This window comes from Mesoplodon bidens, assembly GCF_964165515.1.
Source record: "Mesoplodon bidens genome assembly, chromosome: 1".
NCBI lineage: Eukaryota > Metazoa > Chordata > Mammalia > Artiodactyla > Ziphiidae > Mesoplodon > Mesoplodon bidens.
In genome coordinates this window covers 106346381-106364485 of record NC_138176.1, presented here as the reverse complement: position 1 = coordinate 106364485, position 18105 = coordinate 106346381, and the positions used below count along the sequence as shown (strand labels likewise).

The window sequence follows — 18105 nt, the reverse complement described above, 5'->3', positions numbered from 1 at the left end:
TGGGCCACCCAGGCATCCCATGGGACACAGCGGAGAGCTCAAGGTTGGAGGCCTCGACCAGCAGGGCCCACCACCTTGGGCCACCAGTGTCCCCTGTACCTGGAGCACCTGCATGCTCACCCCCCTACAACCCCCAGGACCCTTCAACGAGGGTGCCCTGGAAATGGGCTTTCTGACCCCAGCTAGGAAATCAGAGGAAGATTCCCACATAGTCTGCCTCCCTTCTCTTATTCTGAGCAAAACATGCATATTAAAGCTGCCACTTCTAAGATGGCATCTCCCCAATTGTTACCAGAGCTTGAATATCAGGAAAAACAAAATATTCCAATCAAGAAAATATATAAACTCATAGTAACATTTTATTAAATAGTGTATCACTTCACTACAATAGATTTATCTTTATAAAACTAAGTAAGTTTCTTTTGTAGAAAAGATAACCCCAGGCCTGGCTCTCCCTTGCCAAGGTTTGAAGCTCCAGGCTGAGGCTGGGCACGGCTCCCGCCTGCCCCTCTGACCTTCATCTGTGGGCACCCCCAAGGACCACAAAGCTGGGCTTCTCGCTCCCAAATCCCTGGCTTTAGTGCAGCCTTGGGTGAGTTGGGCCAGCTGAGTCCATCTCCCCTGCTTAGAATGACCAGGTTTAGGTGGCTTAGGGCCCCTCCAACAGTCCCATCTGTCAGAGCTGTAACCAGGGACCTGGCACTTGCCTCCCTGCTCCCCTCCTGCACCAGCAGGAACTGTGAAGACGGCTGCCATTGTCTTGACTGCTGGGCACTTCCCTTCCTAAGTGGGTGGACCCTGCGGGGCTATGGCCAGCCCCGTGCTGAGTCCCAGCGAGCTTGTCATCCGGATGTAGGACGCTGCTGTGGAGCATGGTCTTCAACTCAGTGCCCTCACTAGCAGGAGTCTGAAACTTGGCCCTTTCCCTGGACTCGCAGGAGCGGCAGAAGGCACGTGGTTACAGGCCCCTCCAAGGGGTGGGCAGCCCCCACAAGCACGCGGCTAAGAGAACGGCAGCTGAAAGCAGCCAGCCCCTAATGGGAAGCCCAGGGTATCCCTGGGCAGGGAGCAGGCAGGGGCCACCCCCCTGGAGTGGGCCCTTGGCTGCCCACAATCACCAGGAGACCCTAGGCAGCGCTCTCACCCTCCACCAATGAGCTCTGCGCCAGGTCCTCAGAGCAGCCTCCGTGGGGGGAGTGGAGGGTGCCGATGCCACAGGGCCAGCAGCCGGCTTGGGGACAGGAGCAGGATAGACTGCAATCTCGGGCAAATCCGAGTCTGTCGTGTAACTGACGAGCAGTTAAGGTTTATGTGCCCCATACGTTTAAGGCAAGTGGCTTAAGTTAGGGCCATCGGGGGCAGATGACGGGGTCTCCCAGAACACAGCTCAGGGGGCCCCAGAATGCTCTGGAGATGGACCCGACACCACGTTCTGCGTGCCCAGCATCTACACCCTAATCAGAAGCACGAAGAGTGGGGGAGACAGAGGCGCTGAGGACCCATCCCGCTGCCACAGACAGAACTTCAACAGAAAACTTCTTTTTAAAACCAAAACCCCAGCCCTACTGCAGCCTCAGCCCTTCTGCACCGTTGAGTTGCCACACCGGGATGAGCCACCCATGACAGCCCAAACCAGGGCCCAGAGGTCCAACTACTCCCCAAGGCAGTGGCGGGGTCCCTCTGGCGGGCTCAGCGCACAGCACACACGTCCAGGATGCAGAAGCGCGCACGGCAGGTGGGGCAGGGCACACGGCTGGCCAGCCAGGTGTCGGGGCGCTGCGGGTCCTGGCGGCTGGCGAACCACTTGCCCATGCAGGTGAGACACCACATGGGGCGGCAATAGCACTGCTGGCACTCGCCCTCGTCCGCCTCCTGGCAGGTCTTCACCAGCCTCACGCTGGCCCGGGTCTGCATGCAGCCGATGCACACCTCCAGGTCCTGCAGGCGGCCCAGGCGGTCAGAGGGAGCCCTGCCAGGCCGCCCTGGGGGGCCCCCACCGCAGGAGACATGGTCCATGGGGGCCCAGCTGGGGAACCCGCCACCCCTGCCCAGCCCCACACCTGGCTGCTGGGGACTGAGTAGGCCGGATTGACCTCCACCAGGGAGGCGAAGGTCTCCAGGAACAGGTCGCCCAAGCTCTGGTGGATGACCACGTTGGCCGCACTGCGGATGGGCGCCCGGAGCTTCTCACACAGCTCACCATACTCCGTGGAATTCAGCCTGCATGAGGTGTTTACTGCTGGGTGGGGACCACTGGGCGCATCTGCGGGGCAGGGCTGTGGTTCCCAGCGGGCCGGCAAGGACCCCGGGGGCGGGCAGAGAGGCCAAGGCTGCACCCCTGTGCCCAGGGCGCCCACGACCACACAGACGTGGCGGCTCAGGCACAGCCCAGCAGCCAGCAGAGAGGGCCCTGGGGCCGGAGCCCACAGACCCAAAGCTGCCCACTGGCCCCCAGCGACGTGGGAGGGCAGGAGGGTGGGAGGACTGTAGCTGAGAAACAGAGAGCCTAGCCCTCGGCAGGTTCAGGCCCAGGGTGTGTCCCAGGAGGGGCAGCGCAGGCCAGCCGCAGCCTGAACTAGACGGGAACACCCGGGCTCGGGCCCAGGCCTCAGACCCGAGGGAGCCACCGAGCCTCTGTGCTACACAGCGACCCCAAACATCCCCCGTGTGCTCCCCCCCGACATGCTGTGGAAGGCAGCTTGGAGCAGGGTGTGCAGAAAGGGGAAGCGGAGAGTACCTGAGGGGAACCGGGGGGATGGGGGCGCTGAGGGAGGGGCACGCTGGAGGGGCGGCTGATAGGACCAGCTCCCACCATCCTCACCTCCTGGAGCAACTCAAAGACCAGAACTTGGCCGCTGGCTGGCCACACCCACCCCAGCAACCCCAGCCTCACCCCCACCCAGCCGCAGGCCCGCCTACCGGATGTCGAAGGCCGGCACAGCAGGGTTGGCACTGGCCACGCGGATGGTAAGGAGCTGCACGGGCAGGTTCGAGTCTGGGGAGAGGTCGTGCTGCTGGGACTCCGTCACGGTCAGGTGCACGTCCTGCTGCTGGGCCACGCGCACACGGTACGTGGTCACCTTCATCACCCACGTGTCTGTCACAATCACACGGGCACCCGGCGCCCCCGTGGCAAACTTGTCGATCCGCCGGAACTCGGTGTCCACGGAGGAAGCGACAGCCCGCCAGCCTGACTGCGGGAGGGCATAGTGGGCCAGGGTGCGGGCCAGTGGGTGGTGGGCCCACCGGTCCTGGGACCAGTAGTAGATCAGGGTACAGGCGATGGTGGGCAGTGTCAATGCCAGCAGGAGGAAGACCCGCCAGGTCTCCGGGGCCTGGCTGGGGGAGTAGAGCCGCTTTTCTGAGGCTGCGAAGCACATGCCCACGTAGTAGCCTAAAAGGGACGGGGCGAGCCTCAGCAGAGGTTGGGACTGCCACACTCATCCTCCTCAGGTGGTACCCACCAAGGTCCACAGTGCTGTCCCTGACCCTCCGGGGGCGGGGGGGCACACTTCCTTTATTCCCCAGCCCTGGGCGTGGCCCTCTGCCCTAGTCGGCTCCCAGAGCAAGACCATGGTACCCCAAGGCAGGTGGGCCTTGCCCGCCTCTACAGCTGACTCACCTCAGTCCTTGCCCTGTCAGCAGAAAACATTTTTATCTTACTACTTTAGTTTTGTACAAATGACATATAACTACCAGAAATAAAACGAGAAAAACCTAGAAAAGCAAAAATAAATACAAGGATCTGGCATCACCCAATGCAGAGCTTCCCACTGGCCCTCCTGGGGCCGGATCTTGGCCTCTGGACCCCACCTACTCTGAAGAGGCAGATCAGAGCAAGGGCCATCCCAGAACTGGGATGTCCTGCACCAGACAGTAAGCAAAGAATGACAGGAGCCTGTCACAAGGACACAGGAGCCAGCTCCAAGGCTCCTGCTGGCCAGATGGGGGCCAATTTGCATGTCGAAATTAATGAAGCAGACAGTGACCTGCAGCACAGACTTGAAATTGCAAAAATAATAATAAATGTTGTTGATCAAGTTGATATGCTTTAAGTAACTCATCGTGTGGAAATAAATAACACATCTCTAAAGATCCAAAAGTATTTCAAAACAAATGAAAAAAAACAGACTCCTTGTCTGACCACAAGGCCAGGCTCCACCCCATTTCCTCCTCGAGTGGCCCCCATAAGTCACTCGGCTCACCTTCCAGTTTCCCTGTCCATCACAGGATGGTGGTGGCCCAGCCCCCCACAGCCTGGTGGGAAGATGCAGTTAGAGGCTCCATAAAGCTGCAGAAATCCTCAGTTCCCAGGGCGGAAACCCAACACACGACCCTCAGGAGAACCCAAACTCCTCGTGTGGGAAGCCGGCTGACAGGCATCCCTGCCCTCCTGGGGGCTCAGCAGAGCTCCCAGCTCACCACATCGGCCCTGCCTCTATGCTGGCGTGGCTTCTCCTCTGCCGCCTTCCACACAAAGCAGGCAGCCCCCACGCACAGGCCAGCCTCAGCCCAGCCCGCTCCTGGCCACTTTCCACGCCCTGCTGCCAGCTGGAAACCCCTCCCTGTGTCCACCGAGCTGCACATGCTGCTGGCCACCGCCACCGCCCTCCCAGACCTACTTCTGACCCCAAGTCCTCAAGCAAACCCCACCTAGTACCCCATCCAACCAGCCAACTTCCCAGAAGCCAGCTAGCACTTGGATCACAACCCAGTACAGCCCCTGACAATGTCTGAGCGTCCCCCGCCCCACACGCCTTCCCTGGCCTCTGCACTTGTGACACTCACAACTGGCGTCACCGTCTGCCTGCCTTTCCCGCACCCACAGTCCAAGGACTGGGGCGGGTCACCCCTTTTTGCATCAGTTAACTCATGCCCCTCTCCTGGGAGCTACCCCCCATGTGACAGCTCACCACCCGCCCCAGTGAGCAAAGCACCCCTTCCCCCAGGGTTGAACCCGCCTTTCCGCCAGATACCTGCAAGAGGCAGCTGCCGCCAGCACCGTTCTCACCATTCCTAGGAACACACGGGTGCTTGGCCCGCAGCCGCGGCTCTCCCGCACGGGTGCCCTCCGCCGTCCCTTCCCCCTCTGGGGTCCCGGAGCTCGGTCTCGAGCGCCGCCCACGCCCGCCGAGCTCACCTAGCGGCAACAGCGAGTGGCACAGCAGCGTGGCGGCCGTGCGGCGCAGGTGGTAGGGCACGAAGGCGGCGTCCTCGCTGCCCAGCCAGCCCGACAGCAGGTTCTGCACCGTGAGCCCGGCCGAGTGGAACTCGGTGGGAGTGAACACGAAGCACACGGCGAACACCACGTAGGCCAGGGTGAAGGTGACCTCGGGGCTGTCCATCGCGCCGCCGTCGCCTCCGGGACGCCGTCCCAGCGAGGCTCGCTGCCCCAGCGAGAACAGGCCGCGGCGTCCGGGTCCGGAAGACGCGGGGCGCTCTGGGAAATGGAGTCCCCACCCTCAGGCCACTCGCGGGGCGCTCTGGGAGATGGCGTCCTGCGGGGCGCTCTGGGAAATGAAGTTCCCGCTCCCCTCGCTCGGCCAGAAGTTGTGAGCGGCCGCGACAGTCCTCGCGAGGGTCTGGATGCTCCTCAGGACCCGCCTTGGTGGCGGTGCTGCACTTGGCCCCACTGCACAGCTGGGGAAACTGAGACTCGGGCGAGCGGCTCTCAGGCCCTGACCTTCCCACGCAGCCTAGGCGCGTCTGCAACAGAGCCCGAGATTCCCGGGCGACGGCGGGCCCCGCAATCACTGCCCGCCCGCGAACGGCCTTTCCCCTACGCCCGCCTAGCGAGCTGCGGTTACCGAGAATTCTGGCGTCCTCCGCGCCCAGCGTGCCGTCACCCCGGAAGCGGAACCTCCTCGTGGGCGTGACCTGTGACTCGATCTCCCATTGGCTGGCCGCGCCCGTTCGTCCCGCCCAAGCCACGCGCTGATTGGCCACGCGCGCCAACCGTCGGTATTTGAATCGGCGGCGGGCAGAGGGGCTCCCGGACTCCTCGCCTCCCGCTCCCTCGGTTCCGCGCGGCGGCCGACAGGTAAGGCGGCGGTGGGGTCCGGGCTCGGGGCTCCGGTCCCGCCTCTGGCCTGGCCTCGGGTCTCTGCCTGCCGTGCTGGCGGCCACCCTGGACGTGGGCCTACGACCCCTCCGGCTAGTCCCGCGGCTCCACCCTGCCCGCCGTCTGGGCCCCTCCTCGGGGTCCCCTCTCGCCTGCCTTAGTCCCGCCCGCCCGGGCGCAAACGGAAGCGGAGCCGATGGGCTCCCGCCCCTGCCTCCCGAGACGCCTGGTGGCTCCTATGTCGCCCTCCAGGAGGCCCCTCCGGCCCGCTGCGCCGGCCTCTCCTCTCCCTATCCCGGCAACCTCGTCCAGCCGCAAACCACCCGTGGCTGTGACCTGCAGAGACACGTCTCCGGCTCTGAATACCCGCGGGCTTGCAGCTCTGCGCCTAAGGCTGGCCTCCTAATTCCGGCTCCTCCTCTGGGCGCAACCCCACCTGAGAGCCTTCACCAACTCCTGCAGGACCTGACTCTTGACGCATCTGCTGTGGAAACCTGGGCTCCACGCTCCCCGCCCCGCTGATTCCGGAGAACCCGCTCGCCCCGGGCCACCAGCCCTCCCCCCCGCCTGGTCCGGCTCCCTCTGCTCAGGAGCCCCCTCCGCGGCCCCATCATTATAGAAGCCAAACCCCTAAAGGCTGCTGTCATTGTTCTCCCACCTTCCCCAGGCGAAGGGGGTCTTCCGGCAAGATGTCTCCCTTCTGTGTTCTCCAGCCATCCAGCCCCCTTCCCCGTTTTACCCCGTTGCTCAGGCCAAACCTAATAGTGATCCTTGGCTTAGGCTTATCTTTCCCGCCTCTACACGGCAGGTGCGGGCTGCTGCCGAGCCAGGGCAGACCACTCCACCCTGGCCCAGTGCCAGAGCTCTGGCCGCCCCCTTCCCTCCGAGCCCTCCCTGTCCACACGCAGCGCCCTACCTCCGCGCCCTTCAAGGTGGCTTGTCACCCTGACCTCCCACGCTGAGCTCACCTCTTTTCAGGCCACCCTCTCTCTCCCTGCCCCAGCCACCTGGCCTCTTCCAGCCACAGTCCCCAAGGCCCCCACTGCCAGCAAGGACCTGTAGTGCCCCCGGGCAGGTCAATGCCCAGTGCTCTGGTGTCTCCGAAGTTGGGAACGCCACGGTGTTGACCATTATGAGGGCTTCGGAATGAGGAATGGGATTGTTCTAGAACCTCCTGGGCCCCACTGGAGGCCCCTGCTGCAGAAGCTCCTCGACTCCCCCCCAAGTGACTCTGCACCTGCTGCTTGTTACTTCCTCTAGCTCCTCCTCTGAGCCTCGGCCCTCCTGACGCCCTAGTCCAGTCCCCGTTTCCCAGCCCCGTGGGTGGAGAGCAAGCTGCTGTGCCCTTCTGCTTTCTTTTTTTTTAAATTCTCTTTCTTTTTCCTCCTCCTCTCTTTTTATTTTTTTGAAATAGTATCTTATTGCATTACTTATTCATTTTTCATTTATTTACCTTGGCTGTGCTGGGTCTTAGTTGCGGCATGCGGGCTCCTTAGTTGCAGCATGCAAACTCTTAGTTGCAGCTTGCATGCGGGATCTAGTTCCCTGACCAGGTATCGAACCCAGGCCCCCTGCATTGAGAGCGCAGAGTCTTACCACTGGACCACCAGGGAAGTCCCCCTCCTGCTTTTGTTGTCCACTAACTTGGCAGCTGCTCCGCCTCTGATGCTGAGGCCTATGGGGAGGCCCAGGCTTCCTCTGCCCCTTGCAGCTTTGCCACAGATCAGCCCTTATCTGTCTCCCAACTTTTACCCACAAAGTTCGAGTTATTTCTAGCACTTGGGTCTTCCTTCTTGCCCTGTGGGCTGAAAGCCCCTCTAGCTCTTGCTCCTGGGAGGTGGCAGCTCCCCCAGAACAGGATGGGGACTGCCTGGCAGAGGGCACACTGCCTGAGGTGTGACCCACCTGTGCAGGAAGGTGGACGTCCTCCTTGCAGCACTGTGGAGTCAGCTGTCACTTTCACATATGTGCATCCAGACAACGTGGTGTCACTGCCCTACTCCTGACACAAAACTATCTGCCTTTCAGAATGAGTCTGCACATCTTCAGTGACGAAAATGTCACTGGTGACAAAAGTACAGAAAACTGCGACTTCCTGTTTTCACCACCGGAACTTACCAGAAGATCATCTGTTCTCTGTCTGTCACAGAAAGAAAATGTACCACCTAAGAGCACAGCCAAAGCTATGAAGGTAAGCATGTCTTGCCTCTGCATACTATCTACCGTGCGTCACACATGAGGTCACCTGCTTTCCCGGTGACTTACTGAGCTGGCAGGGCAGGGCATGTTGCTGCCAGCCTGGTGCTTAAACACTTGAATTATTGAACAGGTGCTCTCCTCCCTCCCCAACAGGTTACTTTTCAGACACCTCTGCGGGATCCACAGACACACAGAATTTTAAGTCCCAGCACGGGCAGCAAGCTTGAAGCTTGTTTTGCTCTGGGCGACACCATTGGATTAGAAAACTGTCATCAAGTCTGGACCCAGAAAGAGAAGTAAGTGTTGGCACTGTTTGATGTACTGCAATTTGTAACCTCTCCGATGGACTTGGCAGAGAAAGTCTGTTTTACCCGCCATATCCTGTTGGGCTCCTCCTGGTCTCCGCTCTGGGTCTGTGTAGTGTGCGGCCCAGAGCACCGCCGAAGTCGTTTGTTGTTGGAAAAGTGAATAATAAAACAGGAAGTTTAAACTTCACATTCTGTTCCTCTGTTGTGCTCTTGCCAACATATTGGCCTTGGTTTTGTTTCTCTAACTTCATGAAATGCCCTGGCTGAATCTCCAAGGAGGGATGCTCTGTGGTTTTGCTTCTTTTTTAGCATTCCACTGGGGTCTCCTGCTTGCAGGTCTGTCTCCTCTCCTCAGCAGCAAGCCCTGGAGAAGGCTTACAGATAGCTCTTACTGCTAAAGGCAGAGGAACCCGTCTGTTGTGTAATCTGACCAGAACACGTGTGGCCTGACGAATCAGATTTGAAACACTTGACTTTAACCAGCAGAAGCTTCTTTGCAGCCTCGCCTGGCATTAGGTGGTTGGCTTGCGTGAGGTGGTCAACAATGTGAATGCCAAGGCTTTTCCTGCCTCTGTCTGGAGACGAGGACCCTGGCGGTGGCTCTTCACCCCCAGATGAGGCTGAATTAACCCGGCTGGCGCCCCCAGGGACCCTCTGCATCCAGAGTGGGAAGGGGCCTCACTGGCACATTCTGTTCTGACTTTTGCTGACTTAAACTGTTTAAAACTTGCTTTTACTTTTAAATGGATTTCAGATGTGCGGAGAAAGGTATAAAAGCAAAAGGTCACTAACATACCCTTCACCTCGCTCCAGTGAAATGTCCTTGGGCAGGGTATCTCCCCATGGCTGGAAACTCCTCAAACCGGAATCTCCCCCTCTCCCCAGGTTTCCTTGCTATTTTTCAACTTCAATTTTTTAGTTTTCATTTTGAGATTCAGCTGAATGAGATTAGAGTGACTCAAATACTGTTCTTTTGTAACAATCCCCAGGAGGGAAGGGAAACCCAGCTGTTCGGACGCTGCCTCCTGGCACCCGGGTCTGAGCTGCTCCAGCCACAGAGCAGGGGCGTGGAGGGGCCAGGAGGACCCGGGAGCTGGGCCCTGCTCCTTGTGAAGGCAGCATCCTTGACCTGGCCTTTCTCTCTCCAGCGGGAAGCCTGACCCTGGTGTGCCCTGACTGTCCCTGGCCGCGCAGCTGGTGGTTCCCAACCAAAAGGGGAAAATAGGCCGGCATGGAGGACCTCAACCTTGGCTGTTGTCAGTCAGGTTTCTCCTCTCTCTCAGTCACCTGTGTCTCTAGGTGGCCCGCCAGCATTGACTTGTGGGAATGTACTTGTGAAGGTTAATCTTGAGGAGAGGGTTGACCAAATGCTCTTCTTTTTCCTGTATTTAGCTAATGTTTTCACGTGGACTAAAATCTAACTAATTAGTTCCTTAGTGTTAACTAAGTCTTTCTAAAAAGCCAACAGTTCACCAAGGAAACAGACACTAGAACGACCAATGGAATTCTCCAGAAACCAGCAGTGGCCGATGCCAACCCCCCTTCTGAGGACATGAGACCAGCCTCTGACGACAGGCATCGCAGCGGGCCCTCCTTGGCTCCCCAGGCCTGCCTGGATCCTGCAAGCTCTTCCCAGATGCCCGAAAGTGATGAAAACCCAGAGGCATCTCCAGGACAAATGTCGGGCAGCCCTGAACCCACCCAGGAAGAACATGTCCATCCTCATTCCTTAGAGGAAAGTGCTACCTCTACCTCCACAATTCTAGAAGACCCTCCCGGGATGGCATCCCAGAACAGAAGAGAGGACCCGCTGAGAGCCACAGGAGAAAACTCGAGCGGGGTCCCTGCTCCCTCTGCCGGGGCCGCTTCGGCTCCTTGTACCCACCCCGGAGGAGCCTGTGGAGCAGAGCCCTTCGTGGACCTGCCTAGCGAGGCCCCGGTGGGCTCCGAGGTCACTGCCAGCCACGAGGACACCGCCCCAGCTGGCCCCGTGGAGGCTGGAGGCGCCACGTTCCCCAGTCCTCAGAGGGAGGAGGCCGAAGGCCAAATGGCCGACTCTTTGAGGAGTGAGCCCATAAGGCTGGAATTTGACTTCTCTGATGCCACCAGCAAAAGGCCGCCCCCACTGAGGAAACGAGGGAAGACCCTGGCTCTCAGACCTCCCTCGAGGAGACCAGAGGCGAGGCAGGAAAAGGAGGAAAAGGCCCTCATGAAGGCGGGCGAGGGTCCCTATCCCCCTCCCCACGGGTCCAACAGCCTGGACCGGGACAAGCTGGATGACCCAGACTGTAACCCCACCAGAGGTGATGGAGAGGCCCAGCCCCCAGAGCACCCCAAGTGTGGGCCGGCCACAGAGGCCTCGTCTCCAAGCCGGTGAGCACGGGGTGGCAGTGGTAGATGCAAGACCAGAGATGCCACCTGCAGCCCTGAGCAGGGGCCCCGGGGCAGCTGCCACAGCTCTTGGGGAATAGCAGGGAGGGGGTGCCCACGCTGTCTGAGATGAGTTCCCTGTGACGCATCCGGAAGGTCTAGCAAGATACCTAGCCTAGAGCCCCAGGATTCCCGCAGCGCAGCTCAGGGGAGCCGTCTCCCGGTGTGAGCCCCGCCTCAGGCCTGTCCCCACTCCCCGGGGACACCGCTCAGTGGCCGAGGGTGTGCCCAGCCGTCCAGCACCGGCTTCTGTTGCAGTTTCCTGGTAAAAAGGATAAATGGATCCTTGTGGTTTTCTTTTTCTTGAGTTGAAATGACCTCAGAGTGCCTTGTCCGCTTCTGAGGAGCGATGCTTTTGCAGGTGGGGTCGGGATGGCTTTGCGGGGCCACCTGGCTGGGCCTCGAGCCTGGCTCCTGGGGGAGGGCCGATGGCAGCTCGGTGCGGGACGGGGGGAGGCGTGGGGCGCGGGCCCTGCTGACCCCATCTCTTTAGGCAGGTGCTCTTGGCCTCGGCGGATGACACACCGGGGGCGCAGACCTCGGCAGGGACCGCAGAAGCGGCGGGCGAGGTACGGGTGTGGGCGGGCGGCCTCATGCTGTTGCCACATCTGCGGATCGTCATGGGGCAGAGGCAGGCCGGTGGTGCCCGGGGCTGGGGGGTGGGACACGCTGCTTCCCCCGCTCCCCCCACATCCCCTCGTCTTGACGAGCCCCTGCAGTGACCCCGACCTCCCTTCCAGGAGAGGACCACAGACGCTTCGGGGGCATCGGCTCCCACCAGCAGCCCGGGCAGCAAGCCGCCGACCGTGCCCACTGACCCCACACCCCCGACCCCCCGGGGGCCGGAGCCCAGCCTGGACCTGAGCGGAGAGCACTTCTGGGACCCCGCCGAGGGTACGTCGTTCACCCGTCCTTGAGGCCAGGGTGTTAGAACCGTGTTCCGTGGCGCCCGCAGGCAGTCATCCTGCGGGCAACCCCGTCCCCTGACTTTAGTGATTCACGTGGAAACTTCTGGTTTATCAAACGATGGGCATCTTCAGGAGAACAGAACTAATATCTGTGATATTAAAAAAAAAAAAATTTTAGGCCAACTTAGAAAAACAGGCAGCAGACCTAACTGACCCAGGCGGTACAAATACAGACACAGGAGGCAGTGGGAACTCGCTGAATCGAAGTGCTGTTTGAAACGAGACCCTGTAGAGATAAAAGGAGAAGCCCTGCCCGTCCACGCACCCGGGATGAGGGGGTGGAAGAGTCGCGGGTCTGAGCTGCCTTCAGTGAGGACTTCCAACTGAGGCGCTTTACAAGACAGGAGGCAGCTCGCCAGGATCTCAGTTTTGGTTACTTAAAACCCCCAGGCCTAGAGAAGGCAGGAGAGGAGTGTAGGGTTTCTGTGTGGCAGGGCCATTGTGGGGTCCTCCCCGTGCGGGCGGGACCAGGAACCATGGATCAGCTCCACTGGGGCAGCCTGCTCCCTGGCCAGGGACCCTGGAGACACGTGACTCTGGGTTTGTGTCCTGTGACATTTCCAAGTCCCTCATGTCACATTATGTGAGGACTTCCTTTTATGGCTGAGTAACATCCCCCGTGTGGATAGACCGCATCTTGTTTCTTCTTTTACCAGTTGATTTCCACTCTTTGGCTCATATGAACGAGGCTGCTGGGAACACTCACGTTCACGTTTTGTGTGAGCGTACGTTTCCCATCTCTTTGGGGCAGACGTACCCTGAAGGGGACGTGGTAACACTGTGTAACTGTTTGAGGAGCCGTCCAGCTGTTCCCCACAGGGTCTGCACCCTCTACTCTGCCCCCGCATCGTTTGAGGGTCCAGGTCTGCACCCCACTCTCCCGGTGGGTGTGCAGTGCAGTCTCGGCGTGTTTTGGTCTGTTTCCCTGCTGACTGACATTGACCTTTCATGTCTCTTCTTTGGAGAAGCATCTGCTCGGATACTTTGCCTTTTTTTAAATTGAGGGGTTTTTTTTATTGAGTTGTAAAGATTTCTTGTATAATCTAGGTAAGAATTCTTCTTTGGGTACATAATTCACAAAAATTCCCTCTTTCTTTCTTTCTTTGGCTCATCGGGTCTTAGTTGCGGTACTCGGGATCTTCACTGGGGCACCCGGGCTCTGTAGTTGTGGCATGCGGGCTTAGTTGCTCCGTGGCATGTGGGATCCTAGTTTCCCAACCAGGGATCGAACCCATGTCTGCTGCATTTGAAGGCAGATTCTTAACCACTGGACCACCAGGGAAGTCCCTCTCTTCACTTTCTCGGTGGTGTCCTTGGAGGCACAAATGTTAACTTTCCAGCCCAATCTATTCTATTGCTGCTTGTGCTTTTGGTGTCAATTCTAAGAAATCATTGCCAAATCCAATGTCATGGAGATTTGCCCTCATGTTTCCTTCTAAGAATTTTATGGTTTTAGCTCGTATATTTAGGCCTTTGATCCATTTTGAGTTAATTTTTGTCTATGGTGTGAGTTACCCTTAGGTTTTTTAAGCAAGGGTCATATTATCAGAAATTAAAGGACTTTTTCAGGGTGGTTCTACACAGTGGTTCTCAACCGGGGCGATTTGGACCCCAGGGGACGCTTTTGGTTGTCACGCCCCCGGGGTGCTGTCAACACCCTGTGGGACACGGCACGGCCCCACGGAACCATCCAGCCCCAAGCGTCCTGAGCCTGAGGACGGCGACCCCACTCTATAGCAAAGGGCCGTCAGTCAAGGGTGGACGGGGAGGGGTGCCGCTCCACGTGCACAGCCCAAGTGCTGGTGGCGGGGTGCCAAGCTGGCCTCTGTTTCCCCTGAGCACCCGGGCCTGTGGCAAGGGGGCGGCCCATGGGATGCGGCTGGCAGCTGGCGCCTCCCTTTCAGTTCTAGGCACAGGCGCCGAGGTGGATTACCTGGAGCAGTTCGGGGCATCCTCGGTAAGTCCCCGGGCGCCTTCGCGGCGGCCTCTCCTCAAGTGCCAGTCTCAAAAGGGGCTCTTTCTAGAACAGCCCCGGGCCGCGATTCCTCAACCGCGAGCCGTGTCCGTGTCTGACAGGACGTGGTGGGCGGCCTGGCTGCTTCTGTGGCTCTTCCCCGCAGGCCACTTGGGTCAGGGTGGCTCCCGGGCAGGACGTGGGGCAGGGCGTGGAGGCTGTCGTGGCGGGGGCACCGGTGACCCTGCTTCCTCCCATGCAGTTTAAGGAGTCGGCCCTGAGGAAGCAGTCCTTGTACCTTAAGTTTGACCCGCTCCTGCAGGACAGCCCCCGGGCGCCGGCACCTGTGGCCCCGGAGCCCAGCAGGTGCGCTGGGGTGGGCGGGAATCCGATCCACGCGGGCCATGTGACGATGGGAGCGCCCAGCCGCAGGGAGGGGGGCAGAGACAGTGGCCGGGCCCCAGCTGCCCTGGCCGAGCTCGTAAACAAGTTTGTAAGCGGGTCTGTGCTCTTCTGTGCCCGTGCGGCCCCTCCAGCATCAGAGGTGGGCAGCCTGATGGGCCGCATGGCCCACGTGTCCCGAACATTGACCCCGTGGCCCGGGGGAGAGTCTGGGCCGACCCCTACACGCAGAGAGCATGCATGTTCTCTTCTGGTCTCAGTGCACGGGGCACAGATGCGCATTCCTCGGGAAGTCCCCCGGAGGCCCAGCTGCTGGACCTGGACTTCGCAGGAGCCCCAGACATTCCTGTAAGTGGTTCGTCCCCTCTGTGGTGTTAAGAGACACCTGTTCGAAGGGCCCAGCTTTCACGTGCTGTGGATCTGAAGGCTTAAGGGGTCCGTTGGGCCGAGGGGGGCCACGCTATGCTATCTGGGGGGCCGATGGGGCAGAGAGGAGTGCCAGGGGAGCTTGTAGCCCAGCCGGTCTCTGTCGCCCTACAGACACTCGGCCCAGCTCCTTGTGACCTCGGACCCAGGGCTCCGCTGCTGCCCGTGGGGCCCATTGTGGACGTGCTGCAGTACAGCCAGAAGGACCTGGACACTGCGGTGAGGGCGAGGGGTGGGGAGGGGAGGTGCCCAGCGAGCGACCCCCACCTGCTGGCTGCAGCCTTGGGGGTGGCGCCTGAAGGCTGCTCTGAAGAACCTCGGGGAGCTGGGGGTGGCAGCTCTGTGCGCTGGCCTTGCTCCCACCGTGTAGGCAGGATCGCAGGCATCCACTCACCGACCCCCGAGCCCGGCGCCCAGGCAGCTGAGTGTCCTGCGTCTCCACCCAGTGTCTCTTGCAGAACCTGTTCGCAAGCGAGGGTCTGGGTGTCCACTCTGAGCTGCCTAGGGGGTAGCAGCCCCCAAGTCCCCTTGCTGCCTTGGTGATGCCCTGGGTGGTGTCCGGCTGTCCCCCTCTCAGGGAGGCCTGTGCGCCAGGCCGCGCTGGGCCCAGCAGCTCCCGGCACCCGCCCGCCGTCTTCGGGCGGTGTCCTCTCTGTCGCGGGGCTCTCCCCCACCCCGCCTGTGTCGGGAGGTGTCCCACCCGCGCACCCACCGCACGCCGACCCCCCAGCACTGCGATGTCCGCTGAGTGGGGCGGGAGACCCCAGCACGGGAGGACACTGGTGCCAACTCGGGTGTGTGGTCTGCACAGGTTGGGGCGATGCAGAAGGAGAACGAGGCACTTAGGGGCAGGTGCACGGCGCTGCAGGAGAAGATCCTGGAGATGGGGTGAGTCTGCGTGCTGGCTGCCCAGGACCTCTCAACGCACGCTCGGGGCTCATGGCATCTGCTCTCCTCCCACAGGAAAATCATGGACGGGTTTGAGGGAACCGTGTACCAGGCGATGGGTGAGTGCCAGGCGCCCGCGGGCCCCTGGGCTGGGGCAGCTGGCAGTCAGGGAGGCTGCGGGGCACCGGGCCCCAGGTGCTTATCAGCCCTCAAGTTGGCCGGGCCCCGAGTTGGCATCCGGGGCCGTGGCGGCGAACAGACTGGGTCCCTTCACTGGGCGCTGCGCCCGCAGTGTGACCCCTGCCCTGGGGGCCGCGCGTCCAGCTGCAGTCTCTGTGGGTGCTGGGCACCGGGTGTGTCCGGGCTGGGGCTGGGGCTGGGGCTGGAGGCCCTGAACGTGGGGTAGGTGTGGCCTGGGCTCTTCAGTCAGGCCCTGGGTTCGTTGTCCGCTGCCTCGGCTTCCGGGTGGAGCTGGTGTTGAGGAAACAGCTGTTTTCTGGGCACTTGGGACCCCCAGGCCCTGCCCTGGAAGGTCCTGAGAGGGGGGCTGGTCAGCGCCCCAGGGGGACCCCCTGACGCTGGTCATCTGTGGCGCCACCTGCTGGCCGCCCACTGATCCCGAGTGCTGGTCTTCCTTGAAGAGGAGGTTCAGAAACAGAAGGAACTTGCCAAAGCCGAGATCCAGAAGGTTCTGAGGGAGAAGGACCAGCTGACTGCAGACCTGCTCTCCACAGAGAAGTCGTTCTCTGACCTCTTCAAGCGGTTTGAGAAACAGAAGGAAGTGATCGAAGGCTACCGCATGGTGGGTGCCCGGCCGGCGAGAGGCCCCGGGGACGGCGGGGTCGGCATTGTTGCCAGTGGGGCAGCGTGGCAAGCAGTGACGGGGAGAGGCTGGGGGCCCTGCAGGAAGAGGGGGTGAGCTGAGCCTTGGTGTTGAGTCTGGGAAGAGAGGAGAGCCCCCCCCCGGGGGTGTGGGCCCCAGGCTCCAGCCCTCCTCCTACCTGCACTCTCAGCTCTCGGCTTTGTCGCCTACTGCGGACATGAGTGCCCGCGAGGCTGTCCCTGTGTGGCCTGCACAGAGACTGCTGTGTCCAGATGTTCCCTGCCGCTGCTGTCTCCCTCCTGGGGCAGCAGGAGACCCGGCCCCCAAAGCACAGGGCTGGGGGGCAGGAGGGCAGGGGCTGTTCTGTGGACCTGGGGCCCGGCCTGCTTTCCCCTGAGGTGCCTGGACATAGGCATGGGGACTGAGCAGGAGGGCTCTGAGTGCCAGGCAGGGTCGCCTCGGGGGCGGGGGGTCAGGCCCCGCATCCGGAGGCCTCCTCAACTGAGGGATGAGGAGGCCTGGGGCTGTGTGAGTGCTGGCCGTCTCAGGAAGGAAACGGGAAGAGCTCTTCCCCTGTAGCCTGGCCCACTGCTGCTTCACGAATGACCCAGAGAGCCTGGGCCCTTAGCTCAGGGCTCAGCGTCTGCTCTTCCTTCCAGAATGAAGAGTCGCTGAAGAAGTGTGTTGAGGATTACATAGGGAGGATTGAGAAGGAGGGCCAGAGGTACCAGGCGCTGAAGGCCCATGCGGAGGAGAAGCTCCAGCTGTGAGTGTCGGGGCTCGGCAGGTGGGAGGGTGCAGGAGGCTCCCTTGGGAGGGGTCTGGTCCCCCGTGGGCTCAGCCCAGCCCCTCTGCTGCTCCAGGGCGAACGAGGAGATCACCCAGGTCCGGAGCAAGGCCCAAGCGGAGGCCCTGGCGCTGCAGGCAGTCCTGAGGAAGGAGCAGATGCGTGTCCACTCGCTGGAGAAGGTCGTCGAGCAGAAGGTGGGCACAGGGGACCCACGGGTCCAGGCGGAGTGGGGCAAGAGAAGCCCTCCTGGTTCTAGAAGCTCTGGGCCTGCTCCCAGCTCCGAGCGCTGGGAGAAATCTAGGGATTTGATTTTCCTCCTTCAGACTAAAGAAAACGATGAACTGACCAGAATCTGTGACGACCTCATTTCCAAGATGGAGAAAATCTGATGTGGCAGCTCTGACCTGTGCCGTCTTCCCCCCGTCTGTCTGTGTGTCTGTCTGTGTGTCTGTCTGTCTGCGTTTTTCTTCTCTGTTAACCTCAACTCGTTTTTAAACTAGGTTGCTTTAGGAAGAATAAATAAAGTTTCCCTTAAGTCCAAGCAATAGAGCTCTCCTGGTCTTCGTTAAAGGGACAGTTTCCGGCTGAACCGACCACAGCTGCTGTCCCCTCTGTGCCTTTGGCCCTTCCCTGCCCCGCACCTCACAGCTGCCCAAGGGGTAGATGGGTGGCTGGGCGGGCGGGCAGCCCCTCCCGGGGGTCAGCCGAGTGGGCTCTGGCCCCACCCCATCTGCCTGGTCGGCTCTGTGGTTAGGGGTGGAGGCTGTGTCTCTGCCTCGGCCACAGATCAGAATCCAGACAGACTCAAGTCTTCGAGTAAGAAAGCAAACCAAGGCAGCCACGGCGGCAGTTGGCT

General features: G+C 60.8%; 2 protein-coding genes across 3 annotated transcripts; one reads left to right on the top strand and one right to left on the bottom strand.

The window, feature by feature from the left end:
* Positions 1–341: 341 nt before the first annotated feature.
* On the bottom strand, positions 342–5451 carry TMEM129 (transmembrane protein 129, E3 ubiquitin ligase). 2 transcript variants are annotated; one of them, XM_081248074.1, is made up of 4 exons: positions 5141–5451; positions 2920–3394; positions 2061–2220; positions 342–1938 (listed from the first exon to the last, which is right to left on the bottom strand). In XM_081248074.1, the coding sequence occupies exons 1-4, from the start codon at positions 5343–5345 to the stop codon at positions 1690–1692; spliced, it is 1089 nt and encodes a 362-aa protein (XP_081104200.1). In that variant the 5' UTR covers positions 5346–5451; the 3' UTR covers positions 342–1689. The 2 variants fall into 2 exon arrangements, with proteins under 2 accessions (XP_081104200.1, XP_081104201.1); XM_081248075.1 differs by lacking the exon at positions 5141–5451 and adding an exon at positions 4977–5134.
* A 450-nt stretch (positions 5452–5901) lies between these two features.
* Positions 5902–17794, top strand: TACC3 (transforming acidic coiled-coil containing protein 3). Its single transcript, XM_081248055.1, has 16 exons — positions 5902–6040; positions 8090–8252; positions 8414–8556; positions 10030–10941; positions 11492–11567; positions 11739–11892; positions 13871–13923; positions 14183–14286; positions 14583–14670; positions 14863–14967; positions 15560–15636; positions 15712–15755; positions 16278–16438; positions 17119–17225; positions 17323–17443; positions 17573–17794. The coding sequence occupies exons 2-16, from the start codon at positions 8091–8093 to the stop codon at positions 17636–17638; spliced, it is 2373 nt and encodes a 790-aa protein (XP_081104181.1). The 5' UTR covers positions 5902–6040; position 8090; the 3' UTR covers positions 17639–17794.
* Positions 17795–18105: the final 311 nt, after the last annotated feature.

What these genes read in the sequence shown, in the direction of transcription:
- TACC3 (XM_081248055.1), top strand. Translation starts at nt 8,091, where the DNA reads ATGAGTCTGCACATCTTCAGTGACGAAAATGTCACTGGTGACAAAAGT. An exon ending in CTTCTGGGACCCCGCCGAGG is followed by an intron (nt 11,893 to 13,870) that starts GTACGTCGTTCA and finishes CCTCCCTTTCAG; the next exon opens with TTCTAGGCACAGGCGCCGAG. An exon ending in AGAAGGTCGTCGAGCAGAAG is followed by an intron (nt 17,444 to 17,572) that starts GTGGGCACAGGG and finishes TTCCTCCTTCAG; the next exon opens with ACTAAAGAAAACGATGAACT.
- TMEM129 (XM_081248074.1), bottom strand. Translation starts at nt 5,345, where the DNA reads ATGGACAGCCCCGAGGTCACCTTCACCCTGGCCTACGTGGTGTTCGCC. An exon ending in CCACTCGCTGTTGCCGCTAG is followed by an intron (nt 3,395 to 5,140) that starts GTGAGCTCGGCG and finishes CGTCCCTTTTAG; the next exon opens with GCTACTACGTGGGCATGTGC. An exon ending in ACTCAGTCCCCAGCAGCCAG is followed by an intron (nt 1,939 to 2,060) that starts GTGTGGGGCTGG and finishes GGCCGCCTGCAG; the next exon opens with GACCTGGAGGTGTGCATCGG.